Raw genomic sequence first — 21,809 nt, 5'->3', positions numbered from 1 at the left:
ACATACATACCTACATATAAAACTTTATAAATTATATTGCCACGGTTGAATGGGACAGCGCGTATTTTCTGAGCGCCTTACAGCGACATCGTCGTCAATCCTAATAAGACAGAACATGTGATTTTCTCTAGGAAATCTAAGATCTCCAACGCAATTATTCAATTTCAAATTGCAACATTCTGTCAGTTAAGTTGATAGTTAAGGTATTTTAAAATTTATGCCGTTTTCCTCTTTTACATGGAATGACCCAATACAGAATACGTCAAACATTCTAGACTCATATGGTCTTGTATTCTTATGATTTTTTTCTAACTTTTGATCGAATGCAATCAGTTCAAAAGACTAGATAATGCTTAAGCGGGTCCCTTCACATGTTTTAAAGAATAAGCTAGCAAAGCATCAACATGTTTATAAACATTGCCCTGGTGAACACAATAGACAGAGTCTATTAGACACAAAAGTGAGATAAAAAAAAAAAAACAATTCAATATTTTTCTACGTATCTTTAAAACTTTACTTTAAATATAAATGCTAATGAATGTACATATGTATGATTTTTACTTAATTATGCATATGCACACATACATACTCACATACATACATACATACATATGCAAGTACATATGTACACACATATTATTTCACTTACCGGCAAGTATTCAGTTGGCATAGGTACATGAGTCTCACGTTGTTGTTGCTGCAGCTGTTGCTGCTGTTGGTGTTGTTGCTGTTGTTGTGCTTCAATTAATTCTTGTTTAATACTAAGCGCTTGACTGAGACCAATACTACTGGATATCGCACTAACACTACCGCTACCTACGCCACCCAGAACGCCACCGCTACCGCTCAATTGACTGGCGGAGAGGGGTGATTCGTGTCGATCGCCAACACCTGTGACAATAGCGTCCTCCGATTCGGACGTGCTGCCGGTTTTTGGCACGGGACTCGATTTGAAATTGCTGCGTGAGGATGCCTAAAAAAAATGGAAGGTATGGGAATGTATTTTCAGAATGTGGTAAGGAAGCGATTAAAAGAAAGCAAATAATATGAATTTAAAAAAAATATATAGATAGATTTTTGCAAGATTTCTGTGGTTCCCGCATTTTGGAGATTTTGTAATAGATATTTTAGAAATATCAGCACAACCCGGACTGTTAAGTAAACTGCTCCAAATTTAAGTTTAGGGGTTTAATATATATTTTACTGGCCAAACCGGATTTTCGGACAAATTAGTGTTGCCAATGCTAAACTTGTTTTAACTACATGCGATATGATAAATCGGCATAGCCTGGACCACACTGGTCTGGACTACGTCCGATAGGAGAAACCAGTTAAGTCTATGCTGAACTGCGTAGCTGGAGTTGGACTCCCTATGGTTATTTTTTGAAGCGCATACTAGTTTCTCCTATCGGGCTTGTGCCAGCCAATATTGATCCAGGCTATACCGGTTTATACTATCGCACGTAGGTGGAACTAGTTTTATTTAGTTTTTTTCACGTTTTTATTTCAGGTTAATTCATTTTTTGACTTTATAGATGTCCATAACGACTATAACACTGTACGAAATTTTCAGTTTTTTTTTGGGGGAATTAATGAAACCAAGTTTTTCCGAAAGTCGGATTGCATATAAAAATAAATAATTGGTATAATATAAATAGAGGGGACTCGAACACATACATGACCAACAGATCTGCGGCTGCTAATAAGTGCTTTGAGAATCGCTTGGCTGCCGGAATGATTTAACGCGCAGAATTGATTTTAAGACCTAGCTGTAGAAGTTATAAGGAAAATTGCTCTTGGTCGCAATATCTCTATTAAAGTAACTTAAAGAAAATATGTACTATAATCAATATCGACAACTAAAAAAAAAGGAAAGCGTTTTGGCCAGAAACCATGGTCTTACAAAAATTGCTAATATGAAATATATAGTATTTACGGTCACCAGAACTACGAGTTAAGTTCTGGTCGGGTCCCAAACCCAGCGCACAACAATAGCTGGGAAAAAATCGCAGCGGTACCATATCCCGAAAAAGCAAGATGCTGCTGGCGTATGCGGATGATTTTTTATCGAACTTTTTAAAGCACTTAAAATAATTTTTTTTATGCATATTTCGACGGCCCTGCTCATTGCGTCATAAGTTATAACATTTTACTATATTTTGTATATTTTTTTTTAAATAATATGTATAGCTTTTCAGCCTAGGAATGCGATAAGATAAATTAGTTTTTAACTTTACATGATAACATTTTGAAAAAAAAATCTAGCATTATTTACTATCGATAAGAAAGTAACTGTGTCGCTTCTATGCCGAAATTTGTTTGTCATAAGCAATTCTTCGATACTAGTCATTGAGGAGACCAATAATACTATAGTTATGCGTTCTTAAATGTGATTCATGAATTGTAAAGAAATTTAAGTTTTAATATTGTAACAGTATGTACTCGTGCGAGATTTGTTTGTTGAAAATACATTTCTTTCATATATGGAGTACGAGTATCTTTGGAAATTGAATTACCGATTTATATTACATTAAGGAAACTTTTTAAATTTCGATTTCGAAAAAGCGAGATGAAAACATTTTCGGAATTCACTTTCCACTTTCTACTCGAATTAATCAAATAAGTGAAATTAATTTTTAAAATACTTATTGTTCACACACATATGTATATACATATTATACTAACATTGGCTAGACAGCGAATTCCAAGCACTTAATATTCTTATCTACATATGCCATAAACATTAACAAATACTTGAAACGAACTAACTTTTGTAAATCAGCGGCAAAATATGCGTAAAAATAAACCATTCAATGGGAGAGTACTGCACTTTCACTTTTCTACGGAAAAGGTAAATTTTCTGTTTAATTAAGAAAAAAAATCCCTGGTCCGAGCAACATTTAACAAAAAAGCGGCAACGACAAACCTCCGGGTACCTTTCTGTCATGAGAAGCTTCTCATTGAAAACCATTTGCCATTCGGAGGCGGCGTAAGTCTGTAGGTCTCTCTTCTTAGTGTGAAAACATCAAGACGCACACCACAAATCTGAGGAGAGGCTCGGCCAAGCACTAGCAAATGTGTAAGCGCCAAATATTTATTTGTTTACTAATTGGCCAAATAAGTGTGTTTCGCCTTACTTTTAAACCGGCTAGCCGGACTAATTTTTTAAGCATTCCTCTGCAGACGTACCGTTCGTGTGGCCTATCATTCGAGATAGATAATAAGGCTGTCAAGTCCTTAATTAAGAATTACGAAGCTAGGTAAACTTTGAAACCTGACCTAATTGAAGCACCTTTGGGTCATGGAAACTCCGTTAAAATTTTTAATAATCACACTCGATGCATTGTCATCGATATATGTATGTATTTATCACATCTGTTGCCACTCACCTGAGAATCCTGAGTGTAGTGCCTATCCTGTACATTTGCGTTATGTGTCGAGGTCAACGAATTATCACAGTTGGATGAGTTCTTACGTCTTCGCTTATTACTACCTATATGCTCCACCGGCGTGGTGGACATCTCTCTATCACGATCTCTGTTATCCTTGTTACTATAGTCTAGCTGCATGAGTTCATCACGACTGTCGGCACGATCACGACCAATACTGCCGCCACCACTGCTACCTCCATTGCCTGCACCACCGCCACTGCGCTCACTATTCGCATCACTGTTGCGACTGTTTAACACTCCGCTGCCACTGCCGACACCACCCCCACCGCCCCCACCACTACCACTACCAGTGCAGCCTGTATGCGTCGAGCCACCTAGCGCATCAGCGCTAGCGCTACGTGTTGCTGCAGCCGCCACAGCAGCTGCCATTGCGGCCGCTGTGATCGGTGAACGTTCACCTAAACCCAAAGCTGCTGCGGCGGATTGTAAACTGGCACTTACACTACCCACACTGGCGGCAGTGGCAGCTGCGGCCGCATTACGTTCACTCAGACTACTGCTGCTACGATGTGAATGCATATCGTCGCGCAGATCGCGCTCGCTGGCGCGGCCACGTAGCTGTTGATCACGCTCACGTGTTTCACATTCGCTGACGCCGCCGATACCGCTGCTGCTATAGGTTGTACGGCCAGTGGGCGAGGGTATGGGTGAGTCGCGATGCTCCGTACGATAGTTGAGGTTGTTGTTGTCTGTGAGACCACGCACCTGCGCAGCGAGATGAAGAATGAGCAGCATGTGTAAGTGAAATGTGCACAAAATTTGAAAAATATCGAGCTTACCTGTAGACTCTCGGCTGTTTTGAGGAACATCGGCAGCGAACTTTGTCCGACGTTGACTTCGCCTTTGTACATGAAGTCGAGCAGTGAGCGCATTTCTGAGTATCTGACATCTTTCAAGTAGATGATAGGATGTGGATGGCGGTTTTGTAGGAAAATTGTTTCGAAATATGGGCTGCATGCTGATAGAATAGTCTGATGCGCCTATGTGGGTATGCAATGGGTTAAATTGTGTGTTTGTAGTTGCAAAATTGTATTAAGATTCTATTACCTTGACTGTCTCACCGTCGCATGCCAGCGTTACATCGCAGAGTGCCTCTCGCTGCAGCAACGAGGTTAGCACACCAGTTAAGTTTGTCGGATGATTGTTCCAGCGTAGACAGAATTGCTGGTCCATAGCTCCTTGGTCAGTGTTGTATCTGTGAAAATTGAAAAAAAAAAATTATTAGATTTTGAATTCGATTAAAACACGAAAATACAAAACGAGTAGTTCATTTTTAAACTTGAATAATCCATAATGAATTAAAATTACTCATACGCCACGTTCAATCACGAATCATTCTAAATAAAAAAACTATTAAAACCCGTAAGCTCTTTTCGCTTTCAGAGCCCAAACGTGGTTATGACTTCATATAAATAACAGGAAATTCCTTAATCCATCTCAAACTTTGTCCAGGAAACTCAATTTATTTGCTAATAAATCGAACCATGCTGGCTAAGAAAATGATTATAATTAGCTACTCTGTTGGCTCGAAACTCTCTTTAATGAGGAGAGCAAAGCATAGCCAAAGCTATCTTCCGATCTTCTGAAAGCCGGATAGGATACGAAAGAGGTCGCCACTGACTGAAACTTTGGGGATCTCAAATGCGTGCGTTGGATACGACAATTGCTCACGCTAGACCTAAAGCGCGACTATGTGAGCACATATGTAAGATGCGCCGAGGACGAAAAATTAAATCAACACAATATACCAGGAACCAAAGGACAGCTGACTTTACTGGGGGAACGTGCGCCAAGTTCACTTCGGCTGTTGTTTTGAGGTGCAGACTTTGCTATTTACAACGACTGCTTTGAAAGGATAAAACTATCAATTGAAGATATTGTTTTGAGCTGTTGGATAGTTTCGACGTTGATTTGAAGCAATGCCGATTGCAATTGGCGAAGAAAATTATTCTTCCACCAAGACAATGCTTAGGGGAGCAGTCGCAATGGAAAATTGCAGAGTCAGGTTAGGGTTAGGTTAGCAGCGCGTGTGTGGAATATTCTATACTTTCACTGGCAGACAGAATTGCCCATTGTGAGTGCCCGTTTTTAGCGAGTCACAAGAGGAGACACGTACCTATAATCGAAAGAGTAGTCATTATTCTACTGAACCAATTACTATCTCTGACGAAGCCGAGGAGATCTAATAGTTCCACCTCTGCTACCTCGCCCAGACTGTTGAAGAATTTCCCATTGTGAGTGCCCTCTTATAGTGAGTAACAAGAGGAGACACGTACCAATAATCGAAAGAGTAGCTTTAAATCATTATTCTACTGAACCAATTACTATCTCTGATGAAGCCGAGGAGATCCAACAGTTCCACCTCTACGTGAACCCAAGAGCTTGAGTCACTTCGTATGTAGACCTGGACATAGCCACAGATAGTGAGTGGCCAATTGTCTCTTCCCCATCCTCATCATGACGGCCTCTGCAGAGAGTACTTGCTGGTATTCGCCACTGCTGAAGCATTGGTACTATAGCACAGTGACTTGTGATGACGCCGGTAAGGACTCTTACTGCAGATCTCTTGAGTTTCAGTACGCCCCCTGTCTTTTTCCTACTAAGACGCGGCCATAACAATCTTGCGGTCTCATAGTCTTCCCGTTTGTTCCACAAGTCATTCGTCGCGGCCACGGTGTACTCCGTAATTTTCCTAACGTGGTCACTAAATGGTGGTAGTACGGAGCTATCCGCTTCATCTATTTACATCTCTGAGTCGCATCTAGCCCTCTCATCAGCCGATTCATTCCCATCAATTTTGCTAGGTCCGGGAATCCAGCATGGAGTGACGTTGATACGGCTGCGACATTTCCATACAATTCCCGATTGCACTTCTTTAGATCCGAACAAGAGAGGTCATCACTGAAACATTTTTAGAACCTTGGTAAAATATATCATTTGAAAGGAATCAAAAAATGGTAAAATGCTGTACTAAATGCAAGAAACTAATAGTATCCTATGTTAAGGAATAATACGGCTTTAGCTGTGGCACTAATCTCGGACTGAAAATTGTTACAGCAATCCGGTAGCAAGAAAAGCTCGACGTCCAAAAGCTGCAGTCATAACAGACGCATTCGCCACACTTTCACACTGGCTCTCAGACCCTTCAACAGACCGATATATGCGAGTAGTGGAAAAATTTTTTCCGCTAATTACGTTCGTCACCGAAGAGAAAAGATGCCGCTTAGAAGGTCAAGCTGTGATCGGGCGCGACGCGAACTATGTCGGATCGCTATAAGCAACAGAAGGGGGAAACGAGACGTATTTGCTTTAAATGTTGGCCGACAGGAAAAACGCTCAAAAATTTTACCAGAGAGTTTGGCGACTTACGGAAAGTTTCAAGATCAGTGCGATCTCCTGTTAGAACAACAATGGCGCCTTGGTGATCGATGTACAGAACGTACTTAAATTATGGAGGGAACATTTTTCTACCTATCAAATGGTAGCCACCACCTGACTATGACGAGATATGAATAGCAATTACGCGGCTGAAAAGAACAAAGCTGCTGGAACTGACAGCCTGCCAACAGAGCTATACAAGTACGGCGCCGAGGAGATGATAAGGTACATGCTTCAACACTTATGCAGAATATGGTCAGATGAACGCATGCCCGACGACTGGAATTCAAGTGTGCTCTGCCCAAGAAAGGCGACCCAGCCATTCACACCAACTACCGCGGGATCAGTATGTCTTTATACCTGGCAAATCCACCAAAGACCATGTTTTAACAATACGCCAAATCTTGGAAAATACTAGCGAGAAAAGTATCGACACTCACCATTTATTTGTCGACTCCAGCTCTGAAAGTTAACAACTCGGAATCAGCTGGTGGTAGCAGGGGAAAGGGGGCCCCCACTGCGATGGAAAATCCAAGTGGAGAAGGACTTGGCTTCACTTGGCACTTGTAATTGGTATCAGTTGGCACAGAAGAGAAAGGACTGGCGCCCTTTTTCGAATATGTAAATAAGTGAATAACTAATTAACGAATAGTTTAGTCGTTGAGCAGGTTTACTGTGCCGAATTTTTGCGAGTTTCAAAATTATAACTAAAATTTATTTCATGGAATTTTGTGAACTCGAGTTTCTTGTAATAGGTACAGGACAAGTTATCAAAAAAGATATAAAAGAAAGGCATGCGAAAATTTATTAAAATCCGAAGGAAGTGTGCGAATGCAGATTCATTCTTTCGAAAGAAAAAATTATAGTAAAAGATATTAAGTAAATATGTATGTATGTACAAATTGTACGCGTGTAAATAAATAATACAATAAATATATGTACATATATGTATGTACATATGTATGCATTTATCATTCTCCCACTGTGTGCCAACTCTCAATGATTAGTATGAGGTAATAAGCTAGACAAATAACAAACAATAAAAATGAATGGAAAATACGATTTGCTGCCCTTTCGTCTATGGATGGCAATGCCAAAGGAAAGACAAAACAATCAATGTAGCGAAAACAAAACCAACAACAGCAAATATTAATTCAATAATTACTTCATTCGCCGGCGATTCCGACGTCAATATCGATCTGGCAAACGAAACGAAAGCGAAAGTCAAATAGAGTGCACATACATTTATACTTGCATATGAATGTGTGTATATATGTATATTAGGGTGCATCACTCTCTATAAAAAAAAATCGGCGCTATTTTATAAATTATATTATAAAATTTATTATATTTCAAGAATTCTGGAAATACCTCCAAAAACCTCCTTATTTTGATTTCGTTGATAAACTTTTTAAAAATTCGTATACTGCCTCTCGTATAAACTGACCTGTTTTTTTTTGGTAACTATATTTTTAAACACCAACTTTATTAAACCAAAACGCTTCTTGGATGCTTTTTCAAATCGGTCCAGTTAACGTAAGTTATAATTTTGTTTACGATAAATTTTGGAGGGAGTCTTAAAATACCTATAATGAGCCCTATCCTGAGTTTCGCCCGAAAACGAACTAACTCGAAATTTTTTTATCCGCTCTTAGTGAATAAACATAAACGAAAAGAGAAAAGTAAAACGATTTCGTGCGAAAATTCCACTCATAATTAGGCTGAATAAATTTTATAATTCCAGTGGAAAATCCGTAATTTTTAGGGTGTGGCACCCTAATGTACTTACATACATACAAATAGAAAGTGAATGTGAGAACGCATGCATGTTTGTTTGTATTCGGAAATAGAACACAATTCCACACACAATTAAATTGAGAGTGTGAGAGGAGAAAGGTTGAAAATAGCGCCAACTGATCCGTACACAATCGAATGTGGAGGGTGAGGAAGTTAAACTACGTATGTAAATAATTATGTTTCGTAATTACGACAGAGATTTAGGCCAAAGCAGTTGTGAGTGTATACAAGAAAAACCCTTTTCCCACTATCTGGGACATTACCACTATCTAAATCAAAATTCAAGGTCAGGCAATAGTCTCGATTATATCAGCCTTCTCAGTTGGTAACCACTGTTTTCAAATTGTGAGAATTCAACAAATTCTTTGATAACTTATATCGCTCGATCGCTTGAGGAATATCATAACGCAAAAAAACTTGATCATATATATCAGTCACGACTAAAAGATATCTCGCGGGGAAAGTTCTAGAAAGCTTTCTACAAACTTTAAAGGTCGCGAAATTCTTGCGCGCGAGCAAAGTTCTTTGACCGTTCTAGATTTTGCGTAGGCGTGCACCAGGTGAAAGTCCTCTCTGATCGAATCAACATCTCTAAATCGGTCATGGGCGTCGCCTTGCCCGCGGGCAAAGCTCCTTTAGGCTTTTTATACATTTTTTATAGATTCGGTGATGTGCACTACCTTGCCCGCGGGCAAAGCTCTTTTAAGCTTTCTATACATTTTGTATAGACGCACACAGAGTAAAAGCTCTCTCTGCCGATCGCTGCACTAAATAAGTCCCTACACATTTGCTGCGACAGCTTTTATGTGTACATCATAGTTATCCACTTCATTGGTACGAGTGCTAAAACTGTTAAAAGTTCTCGCCACAACAAAATATATGCTGTCCCATAAACTGAAAGCTCTTTCTGATTATAACCGCATCAGTCACGTCCAAGGTTATTTCGCGGGAAAAGATTTTTAAAGCGTAAAGAGCAAAAGCTCTCTCCGGTCACCGCTTTTAATAGTTAGTTATTATATACGCGCGAATACAGTCTCTCTGTTCATTTCTGTGAGAGATATCACTGAATGATGAGGAGAAAATGTCAACTGTAGAGCAAATTTAGCTTTGCGCCACGATTAAATTCCTCACTAAGCTAAGAAAAACACCGCTGACGACACAGTAGTACAAAATAAAAGAAAAACGGAATACGCCCGAAACAAAGCTTAGAATGGGATACGCGCGACAATTGAGCGATACTGGGAAAAAAGGACAAAGGAGACGTCTTTTCAAGAGGAAGAAACTAGAGACGGAAAGGAGTGAGAGCGAAGAGCTTGAAATGCTAGAAGGCAGGAATGTAACTCAAAAACAGAGACATAACTGGTATAAGAGAAAATCATAAAAGTCAATCAATAATCATTATATTAAGATAAATATTTTTCGCGCAATTTATAATTATTATTCAAAGACTTTTATTATAAAAGTCCTTTCATAATAATTATCAGAGAGATAAATATTTTTAAGTCTTCAAAGATTTTTAATTTAAGACTTGTATTATAAGGTGGCACAAAAACAACAAGGTCCCCTCCCGGAGCCGACAGTATACCGACTGAGCTCTTCAAAGCCGGTGGCGAAGAGATGGTAGGGAGCATATACTTGGCCTCAGAAGGAAAATCCTGCTATTTGCGCCAATTACCGCGGAACTAGCTTCCTTCGCATTGCATATCAGGTCCTATCGACGAAGCTGTGTGAAAGACTGAAGCCCTTTATGAACCTATACTGACTGGACCTTCACAGTACGGCTTCAGACCTGGAAACCCACTATCGATCAGATTTTGATAGTTCCTCAGTTCCTGGTACAGACGCTAGATAAGCAAATCGAAACACACAAATTTTTGGTCTCGTGGGCGACGAGTTTGGAAGAATATAGTATGGCGAAATGTACGCGCCTTGTAACGACATAAAAATGCAACGATTGCGTTGGCTTGGGCATGAAAGTACCGATAAATATGTTTATTTAAACTCACACCTCTTCTTCTTCATTCCGCAAATGCTTTGCTTTCTATCTATCGTAAAATAAGTTAAATACATATGTAAAAAAAATATTGAAGCTAATCTTTGGTCGATTTCATTTCTAATTTAGCAACCTCATCCCCTTCAATACACAGGTCAACAAAAGTGGAAACAAATGGTTGTGAGGAAAATGTTAAAGCTGCTTTTGATAAACTTTTTTGTGCTGATTGCGAATCCGTAAGTATAAGGTTTCCAGCAGCTCCAGATTTTGGGAAATACGAGGTCAAAGCGTCAAAAAATCGCGCATTTGTAATCCGCACAAAAAAAGTCTATTAAGAACAGCTTTAACATTTGCTGCACCAAAATCAGTGTTGCCCTGCGTAATTTACATATGTACATTCATATGTAGAAATCTGCTAACTAATAAAGAAAACAAATACACGCATTGGCTCAAGATTTGCTACTGTATTGCTGCCATAAATACCAGTAAATAAAATAACCCAAAAAGTAAGAATAAGTACTTAAAATTATCTAAGTACAAGCAAAAGCAACAAAAGAATGAACAAATGCTAGACGCAATAAAAATACTTAAATTGACAAAGAGTAAAATCAAATATTTGTACAGAAAAGTACGTTACGACCGACTCGCCGCGGATCCATCCGCCGCGCGGCCTGGCAAAGCACTACTAAGTGCTGTGCGATGCCAAGAACTGTTACAAAATAATAATAAATATTTAAAATTGACGATAGTACCTGCGTCACCGATGACCGCGCTGCCTACTGCAACGCTTGCGTGAGCGCCGGCGCTAGCTTTATGCCGCGGGCCAGCGCGCGCGTACAGTAAGATTGGCAAGGGACGCGCGCGGCCGTCGTAAGGCCAGCTTGCAAAAAAGTTCTTTGACGTTTTGTTTATTATGTTATGTTTCCTTTATTCCTTCACCAGCTGCTGCCTATGGTTTACTCATTTAGCGATTTTCTTTTACTTTTATCGCACGCCTACATTCGCGGTACATATGTATGGAGAACGAAGAGAAAGAGAATATTCGCGCGCATACAAGCGTTTCGAGAGTTTGGCGCAAGAGAGCGGCATGTGTAGATCAGAATCACGCGGAGGCAATTAACATTGTTGCTATTTTTTATTTTTATAAATAGTATTATTACATTCCTTGTTTTTGTTGTTGCTGTTGCTGTGTGTTTTATTTCTGTTTTTTTTTCGCACTGTTCATTCTATTGGCGTTGATGGATTTGGGCAAGTGAGCGCACGTACATTCATACATAACTTATAAGAGAATCATTATCGCATAAAGCGCAGCGTTGTGCACGCATTTACTTACATATTTACATATACACATTTAAATGTATTTTATTAACCTCTTTATGTAGTGTTCTTAATATATGTATATGGAGATACTTGTAACATTCATATGTAAATAAGTGTGCGCGCTTTGCCGGTATGCGGCCGGGCCGGCCGGATGGGCGGTTTGACCTCGTTTTAGGGCGCGCAGACATACTTATATACACATGGATACATATGCATTAGTACCCAGTGGGCAAATAGGTAACCCATTACTTTTTTCTTTCACGAAAATATTTTCGAAACCAGTTGTACGAAAACTTACATCGTAGAGTTAGCGAAGGAGTAGTGTGAACTCGAGCTAAGCTTTATTTTTGTTTCTCTTTGTTCTTTCCTTTCTTATTTGGCGGCTGGTCGATGTAGACACCCATATAATTTTTTAACAGATTTTTGCTTTGAAAGAAAGGTTAAGCTTTCTGTCATTAGTAGTCGAAAACCGATAATGAAAACTTTTTCCTACATGTTGAATATCTGGTGAGTTTAATTTCTTCCTGTTTAGTTTATTTGGCTAAAATCTAATTTTGTATCTTCAGGAAAATTTAAAAAAAGAAGCAAGTTCCTGAACAGGTATACGGCTCAGATACTGCGCAGTAAATCATTTCAGGCGTTGAAATCTCTTCCAAAAAGCCTATCTTAAGGTCATTCCTTCCTTTCCATTCCTTTGAATGGTTTTTGTCAAAAATAACAACACAGAAATTTTTTCAGCCTGTTAATTTTTGCGAGATTGTTCATATTTACGAAAGGCTCAAGAATTAAAAAACAACAAGTTTCATTAATTAAAAAAATGTTTTATTTAGAACTTTAAAAGAAACTTGTATACGTTTTGTTTGTTACACAAATAAACAAACCGCATATGCAGGGGAACTTCGGGTATTGTGGTATAGGTATTTTTTTTAGATATGTAGTAACGGTACGAGCTGTATTGTAACTATTATTTATTACACGAGAACAGTGAAACTTAAGTTATAAAGCATTTTTCAGTTAAATACTACTTGTATTCAAAAATAACAAAGTTATTGAAAAAAATTTAAAAGAACTCAAAAAATACCTACTTCAAAAATTGGAGGACAATATGGTATATATGGTTAGGATAATGTGGTATACTTTATCACATTACGATAACGCAGCTGTTATCATCTATATCATGTTGTCTTGGGTCCACTTTCGGATTTCCCCTATTTGTGGCATCTAGAATAATCGTGGTGTTCAAGTAATCAAAAATTACTTATGGAGGGTATTGTAATACCTTAACCGACCTCTTGTCTACCACAATAACCGATTTTCAAAATTTCCAAACAAACTAATACAAAACATAAACTTTCTATTAGCCGAGACTTGATAAACGAAATACAAAACTTTACTTTGCAATTTTAAAATTTTTTTTCTAAAGCAAGTTTTTTTTAAAATAAATAAACTTGATTTCTTGCAGTTAAAAAAACTTTAAAATCTTGGATCACATGTTTGAGGCATATTTAACAATAAGGAAACCGAACATGAAGTTATTCACTGTAAGCATTTCCGAGCGACACGTATGGACATTTCCAATGCAAATAACTAGGGGGTTCCCCAAATTACCAAGCGCTTGAAATTCGTTAGAAATTTTTAGAAACAATAATGTTCATATTTTGGGATGTTAATATTATCGCGAGCTCACTGTACTTGCACTTTGTACTCGATACCCATGAAGTACTTGTACACGCGCATCGAAGTACAAAAAATACTAGGTACTTGGTGGAGGTACTCGAGCATTTACTTCTAAGTACTGGTACCGGAGCACCACTAAATGAAGTACGTGAGGGTGTACAATTTTAAGTTTATTTAAATATGTATTTTTAAGTAAGATAAGTGCCTAAATACATATGTACATATGTATGTAAGTATAAAAACTGATTTATAAAAATTTCAATCAATTTTAATCTTTTAGGACAATTTCTATTTTCTGTTTTCAATTTAATATACATAAGAATGTACTTGTCTAGGCCTTCTCTTTCTCTGTAAGGTATCTTTTGTTGGCTTCTTTGGATTCAGTTTATTCATGCGTTCTTCCTTTGTTCGAAGGTAATTCTGTAGGTAAGGGCTTACGGCCAATAACATGCCCATGTTAAAATAATGCCGTCTTGAAGGGAGAGGGAAAGCGATTCTCATCGCCTAATTCGATTCCATTTTAATTTCTATTGTAATCGTATTTTTTGTTGGGTTTCTCCTTCCTTTTTTTATCCGGAGTGGCACAAATTGAAGCGCTTCTGCTTTCGCTACTCAAACTAGAGCTTCCAGAAGGGCTTTTGTAGGACGTATTTCTGAAGGCCTTTTGAAGAAGTTCTTTTAAAGCTGTTTTTAGTTTATAAAAAGCATACTTCTTTAAGGAATTTAAATATTTAAGGTTCAGATCAAATATATTTTATTGAGACTTAATATGCGTATTAAATCCTATTTGTAATGCTAAAAAATATAAACATATACATACTTGAGTACATTCGCGTAAAATGTAAATAGGAAACCCCTTTCTAGGAGGCATGCAGGAAAGTACTTTTTCAGTCCACATTGGGTAAATTTAAAATGGCTTGAATTCAGACAGCCTACCTAAATTATCTTTAGGTTATGCGTATACAAAAATGGCAGAAGCGCATTGTAGGATGTGTGGAATTTTGCTAATGGTGGTAAGGCAAGCATCCAATACCACATTAAAAGCGCCAAACATTTTTCCAAGTTACGCCACCATCAAGTGAAATTTGTTCTTTTATGATTAGGAAAATAGAACTTGGGCTACACATCCTTTCTTGTCTTTCTTGTATCTATCAAGCGATACGTTACTTTCCTAGGACACGCGCTAATGTGTCGACTATGAGACCTCTACATGAATTTATGCATTAACACACATTACCTTTTCCCACTGGGTGGGTATATGCACACATACACATTTGTATTTTTTATTTGATAATTTCTCAATTGCTGACGTTCGCAAGAGATTTATGTAACTGAGAATCAAGTGATTTCTTAGTTCTGCTAACATGTGTGTGGTTATCGTTGGTTCGAAGAAAAAAATTTCGTAAAGTTGATAAGAATATGTACATACATGCATATGCATTACTTACGTACGAGTACTTTTCTTTAATAGCTATAGAAAATTGTACTGCCGAAACTGGAAGCTTCACAAAAATAATGACTTACATATTGTTTCAGAAGCTTTGTTCGAGGTTCATTTGATTTGTCATCTTCCTCGAATTGTGGTCGAGGAAACATTAGCATAGTTATTATTTGGTTAAGAAATATACTAAAATATTTGTGAACATAGAGACAGAACCTCCCTATGATTTGCTTAAATTTTTTGCAAATAAATTTCTTCAGAACAATAGGAATATTGAGGTTCATAGGGAAAATCTGAAATCTGAACTTATGTGGATTTGTTTCCAACTCTAATAAAAATCTTGATAGTATAATTGTTGTTGTTGTTGCTGTTGTTAAGGAATATGTCGAGTGAGCTAAATACATATCTATATATTTATTGAGATCCATATATAAGATTTGAGATTCTTAAGCACAAATTTAAAATTAAAAGCGCAATTAGTCTAGACTTAATTTCAGTAACTTAACTTAATATTTTGGCCAACCTGTTTTATAAGAAACTGTGTTGGCAGTTAGTTAAAACTTAACTTACCGTAAGCAACTAAGGAAGCTATAGATTTTAGATTCTTAAGTTAAGTTAAGTTAAGTGTCGTTTTTGTGTTACTTAAAAATAAATGAACGCAAACATCTTTGTTTGCATGAATTTTATTTTTTTTTGATGTGGCATTTTAAGCGGCGAACTCTTAAAAGTTGATACAAAAACAAAATATTTCCGCTCTTGGCTTAAGTTCACGTGTTGAGTAATCATTGATGATTTCGTATGGTAAGTTAAGTTAAGTTAAGTTTGGACTAACCGAGCTTTAAGTGATTTAAATGGTTCGAAAACTTTGAAAACCTAAGAGCTTATAACATTTACATATAACGGTGAGGACCGCAAAGGGCTTTTACTCTATGAGCGTCGATTTAAAATCTAAAGAAAGCTTCAAAAACTTTTCTCGCGGCATATGTTTTGGTTTCTTTTTGGTTGTTTGTGTTTCCGACAGGGTGGGAGTATGATGTATTGTGGAACGATTTTCCGTCATCCCTTGTCAAATTTGGTTTTTCGAACGAAAAATGACACTGAAGATGGTACAACACCGAAACCGGTTTGTCTCCAAACCAAATTTGACAAGGGATGACGGAAAATCGTTCCACAATACAAATGTTTTGATCGTGACTGATCTATAACAAAGTTGGCCAAGACACAGCTTTAAACAGCTGTCTAAGAAATTTGAATACCCATATGTATGTACATTCGGCAAAAGATTTCAGAATAGGTCTTCTGGAATAATTAAAATATCCCTTAGCCAAAGGTTAATCAGTAGAGCTCGGAATTTAATGCAAATTGATTATGCAAAAGATATGCAAAATATATTAAAAAGTTTATAAACAATATATAGTTAGATATGCTGAAAAATTATATTTATGCAACAATTTAAATAACACCTAAGAAACAAGACCGTAGTCGTTTGCACTTGTGTGGACGTTATTAAGATTTCAGAGAAAATTAGACAAGTTTTGTTAAACGCATACATATCTTCAAATTTATTAACAACATTTGTGGCAGGGTTACGGATTCTGGAGGCCCCAACCATTGCCAAAGTCCCCAGTGTCATATATCAGGGGCGCACCCTGGAGGAGTGCTACAACAACAACAACTCGCTGACCGAACTCCTTCTGTCGTTGCATTCAGTAAACGGCCCAGGTCTGCGTAAGGTTACACCAGAAGCCAGTGGGACCTTAGTAGATGCCGTAATGGGGAAACTAAAGACTGAAAAATCTGTATGATCGGGCTGTAATTGCCTCTGGCACTATAGCCAGTGCTCCCTTATAAGAGATGGCTGGAACCATTGTGGCGAAATTGCTTTCCCAAGGTAAATGGGATTGGCTCACGGCTGTGGAGCCAGTCAGGAATGGGAGAGCGAAACACGTGCCTTGGGAACGAAGAGGGTCTCTTTTTAAGAATACTGCAGCGGGATAGAAACCTAGGCTGGGAAAAGTTGTGATAGTTCTTTAACGGAGAGTAGGATTGAGGCTCTCTCTGTTCTTGTAGAGACTCACTTTCTTGGTAATCAGGTGATGGTTACGCCTTCGTCTCCCTCGACTGATGAGGGGCGGCATAATTTTAATTTTTTTTTTTTAATTTTTGAACAACCCATATTCAAAAGGCAGATTAAGAATTAATGTAAACAATGTTAAAAAAAATGATGCAGAGCATAAAGCAATTTGGTGAAAATTTTTTTAGGGTGAACTACCATACCTCAGTGTTTGCCAAAGTCCAACAAAGCTAATTGTTTATTATTTGTGAACATACTCGTACTTACCAAATTTTTTTAAACTAAAACCATGAACACGTGTAATTTTAACATTAAACTAAGCAAGAATATGTACATACGCATGTAGTAGTAGTTTTCTCTGTGCAGCGTTCATTGAACTTGTAAACAACGCAATTTGTGCGTTTGAATAACAAAAGAAATACAGTGAAAACCGCATAATTACTTCTTCCAAAAATACCAACTTGTTTTGTTTCCCTGCCGGGTTGGGTATCTACGTAAACGACCCCATTAGGGTGTTTTGCGATAACAAATTTAGCAATGTTATTAAAATATATATGTATATAAGTATATATCGCTCATTCGCTGGTAGAATGAGATAACTTTGAAAATGAAAAAAAAAAACGAGAAAAGCGGCTTTAAAGTTTTCAATCATGATGTTCCCAAGGAAAAATTCGAAATGACCAAATACATCGATTACTTTTTAGGGGAAGGCACCTTGGCGGGTTTCACTGTACACTGCAGTGCGGAAATTTTTTGGAGAAACTTTAAGGCGATAATAGAAACGGCAATGAAATATGAATAAGCGCTAATACATACATACATATGTATCTAAATACAAACGAATTGTTAACAGGATACGGTAAACAAGGTGTAAAGTTACAAAAAAAAAGCGATTAAAGCACAGCTAAGTAAAAGTAAAGAACGTAATAAAGTCAGAACGATAAAAGTAAACATTTAGTGCAGGTGCTAGACGTATTCGTTTTAGCACATATGTATGTATGTATTTAGATAGTGCCATGCTATGTGTATACACACATACATACACATATAACACAATCTTTATAGAGGCTGATAAGCAACTGAAAGTGAAAAGACCTTTTTGCCTTCTTGTTATTTTGCTTGTTTACTGATGCAGTTTTGCAGTCAGCAGCAAAGTGCTCGCTGTGTTGTACGAGTAAATGCTGCAGCGCCCTATACTCGAATTCCTAATATAGCTATAATATAAAAATATACATTCCCTGTCAAAATTATAAGCGCAGCACATAAAAAGTGTTTTCCAAGATTTTTGTTTTGTATATGAGCAAACACCTTCAACAAAAAAAAATGGTTATTCTAAAAGTTAATTTACTAAAAGTTAATTGTTGATTTTTTTCAGTTTGAAACCTAAATTTATATGGACGTCGGTATTGAATAAGTTATATTTTTATAAAAACCCTGTAATTAAAAACAAAAAAATGTTAAAACTTTTAAATAGTATGTATGTGGTGCGCTTAAAATTTTGACACGGGGTGTATGTTAGTTTGTTTATAGTAAGTGAGTAGTTAACTTTGCGCTTGCTGCTTTACCCGATAACAGCGATTCTCAAAAGTTGAAGGACTTTGGTAGAGTAGACCTAAGTTGCTAATAAAACTAATATAACTTACACACAGCCGCGCATATATGTATGTATGTATGTGTGTACATTAGACCACATCAAAATAAAAAAATAAAAAATAAAAATCCTGCAATACGACTGTAACCCAACTCAAATTTTAGTTTTTGGTATAGTAATGATTCTTCAGGAATCTCTCCGCTCTACAATAATTCTAAAAAGTCGCGCATCAACCGTTATTTTTTCCCATAACTATAAGAATATATTGACTGCACGCCAGTTAAGTATTATGCAAGTTCCGATTCTTTAAATTTCCAAATTATCATTTTTTATCGCTTGCTGGTTTGGGTCAAATCTACTAATTCAAAAAAAAAAAAAAAAAAATAATTTTGGAAAAAATATCGGCAATCGTGCATGAATCGAATATCTGGAAAAAATCGTATGTCGTACATAAATTGTACAGCGTACATATAAAAAAATGGTGAAACATATTTTGTAAAGAAAAAATACGTAGCACCGTCAACAAAAAAAAAATTGCCAAAATACTAACACTTAATGGGCTACAAAATTGCAGTGTTGCCAGAGCAGAGGTTACCCCCCTAAAGTTTCGGGGACCGAATATTTAGGGTAGAAAATGGGTCTAGGGGAAATTCAAAAAGGATTTTTGGGGGGAATCCGTTATCTATGTAAACAGTTTCATAGCAATATAATTTAAAAATTCACAACTCAAACTCACACACACATTCCCATTTTCAATCTCAAACAACAACAATTGTGACCAATTTAATTTTTTTATTCTCAATTTTATATGATTTTAAAATGCTGTCAAATGCTGGGGCACCTCAAAATTTTCATAATTTGTGCACAAACTCTGAAATTGGGATCTATTGTTTTTGTTAGTTAACTATACTGTATACTATAAAAATAATACAAATTAAATAAACAAATAAAAAATTGCTAAAACTTGTTAAAATTTCGCGTTCCAATTTATATTAGACCATCCCAGAAAAAAAGTTCGACCGCACAGCTTCGAATCTAAGGTATTTTTCTTTGAGAATTTTTTTTTGTTCTGAACTAAGATCTCAGTTCTTATCAACCTAACTAACAGTATTTAAAAAAATTTATATTTCCGAATGTATGTAGATGTCACCGAAAGATGTAAGCGACCCTAGGATTGGCTAAGCAATGTTTTTTTTCGAAATTGCCTTGCAAGTTAATTTAGGAGTGCGAATTTTTATGCGTGTAAGGTGGTACGCTCTAATGTACATATCTACATACATATCGGTTATGCATACAGTACTGTACTAGAGTACGTAGGTTCATATCAATTATGTAAGTGATAGCGTTTGATGTCTTTGAATAGTTTGTTGCTCCCTTTTTTATTTGTAAATAATTTTATGAGTGCGAATGAGAAAAATATTACAAAATGGAACATACCCAGAACGATTTTATGTCCACATTTACCCACGAATTTCACTGTGGACACAATTTTAATATTTAGCAGTGAATAACTGCCCTGTACGCCTGCAACTAAGCTGGCGGAGAGTGGGGGGGGCCTGGGAATGTGAAGCCAGCTCAGCGCCGCCAGCGAAACATACGTATATCCGCTGCCCCAGATCGGAGCCATCCTCGACCAGCTAACAGAAGCGAAGTACATATCTACGATTGACTTGAAGAATGGCTACTGACAGATACCCCGAGCCAAAGGTTCACGGCCATACAACACCGTTCCAGGGAGAGGGCTGTTCCAGTGGAAGGTCATGCCATTTGGGCTACACTCCGCTCCAGCCACATTTCAATGCGCACTGGACGCCATACTCGGTTCAGAGCTCAAGCCGAAGGTATTTGAGTACCTGGATGACATCATCGTTCTGGCAGACACCTTCGACGAGTACATGAGTAACCTGCGCGAAGTCTTCAAACGACTTCAGAGGAAAAGGATGCAGGCACATTGTTAGCTCCGAGAGCATACACACTGATCCTGCAAATATATCCGCTGTACGAGAGATGCCAGCGCCTCAGAACATCCGAGAGCTTCGCCGATTCCTCGGCCTCGCCTCATGGTACCGCCGTTTCGACGCCGATTTCTCCATGCTCGCAGCACCACTCAACCAACTATTGAAGAAAGTCCAGACTTGGGCATGGGATGGACCACAAGGAAACGCATCACTTGCCTTAACCCAGAAGAAGCTCACGAGCGCAACAGTACTCTGCTGCCCCGACTTTAACCGCCCGTCCTTCCTCCAAACCGACGCCGGCGGGGGAGCACTCGGTGTTGTCCTGTTTCAACGTCACTCTGATCACGAGAGAGTCGTAGCATATGCCAGCCGAAGCCTAAACAAAGCATTACTCAGCCACCGAACACGAGTGCCTCGCCGTGTTATGGGGGATATGCAAGGTGAGACCGTACCTGGAAGGATACCACTTCACAGTAATCACCGACCACAACTCACTGAAGTGGCTATACTCGCTGCAGAATTTTGACATCGAATACCGGAAGGGAGCGCTGAATGTACAGGCGGACGCGCTCTCACGATGCCCACTAGCCGCAACCGATAACAGGCCAGACACGCTCTACACCGTCGAGACCATCACCGGCGATTGGTACGAGAGGAAGCTGAATACAGTACTACAACAACCCAACCGCAACCCTGACTACCAGGTCATCGACAATATGTGCCTCTTCGCCCTGGTCGACAAATCCTCCAAAAGGGTTGAACTAGTCCCAGTACGCCAGGCAACCACCGCAAACGTCATTAAGGTGCTGCAGGAGAAAGTAATTTACCGGTTCGGTTACCCATCCGTCTTCCTCAGCATCTCACTCATATGTGGGCATAAGTGAGCGGGTGCCACGCCGATTTCCCAATAATGTATGATAATATTGTTTGTTGCTAAGACATTATTGCAAACATCAGATAAATTAGCTTAAGTAGTTATTGATTTATCGCAGTTTTCGTATTTCTGTAAAATATCGTTATATGGGAGGTGGGCGTGGACACTATTTAATACATATAAAGTATATATATATACAGCCAAATAGAGACGAATTATCAATAAATATAAGCATTTATATGCCTACAGAGCGA

The 21,809-nt window shown here is 38.0% G+C and overlaps 2 protein-coding genes across 13 annotated transcripts in view; both read right to left on the bottom strand.

Annotated features, from left to right (window-relative positions):
* LOC118737668 (UPF0565 protein C2orf69 homolog) overlaps positions 1 to 21,809 on the bottom strand; it is a 579,466-nt gene that overhangs the window by 119,979 nt on the left and 437,678 nt on the right. The window lies entirely within an intron of this gene.
* The window catches only part of LOC118737666 (sex determination protein fruitless), a 132,847-nt gene that overhangs the window by 56,792 nt on the left and 54,246 nt on the right, over positions 1 to 21,809 (bottom strand). For all 12 annotated transcript variants that reach the window (XM_036468342.1, XM_036468340.1, XM_036468346.1 and 9 more), the window contains 4 exons: positions 4,500 to 4,647; positions 4,232 to 4,432; positions 3,390 to 4,157; positions 650 to 973 (listed from right to left, as the gene is read on the bottom strand). In XM_036468342.1, the coding sequence (XP_036324235.1) occupies positions 650 to 973; positions 3,390 to 4,157; positions 4,232 to 4,432; positions 4,500 to 4,625 (1,419 nt within the window). In that variant the 5' untranslated portion in view covers positions 4,626 to 4,647. The remainder of the gene's footprint in view (positions 1 to 649; positions 974 to 3,389; positions 4,158 to 4,231; positions 4,433 to 4,499; positions 4,648 to 21,809) is intronic.

Source organism: Rhagoletis pomonella, unplaced genomic scaffold (assembly GCF_013731165.1).
Source record: "Rhagoletis pomonella isolate Grant_MI unplaced genomic scaffold, Rhpom_1.0 Rhpom_scaffold_00004, whole genome shotgun sequence".
In the NCBI taxonomy this organism is placed as follows: Eukaryota; Metazoa; Arthropoda; class Insecta; order Diptera; family Tephritidae; genus Rhagoletis; species Rhagoletis pomonella.
The sequence above is the reverse complement of the archived record's forward strand: the minus strand, read 5'-3'. Positions and strand labels throughout refer to the sequence as shown.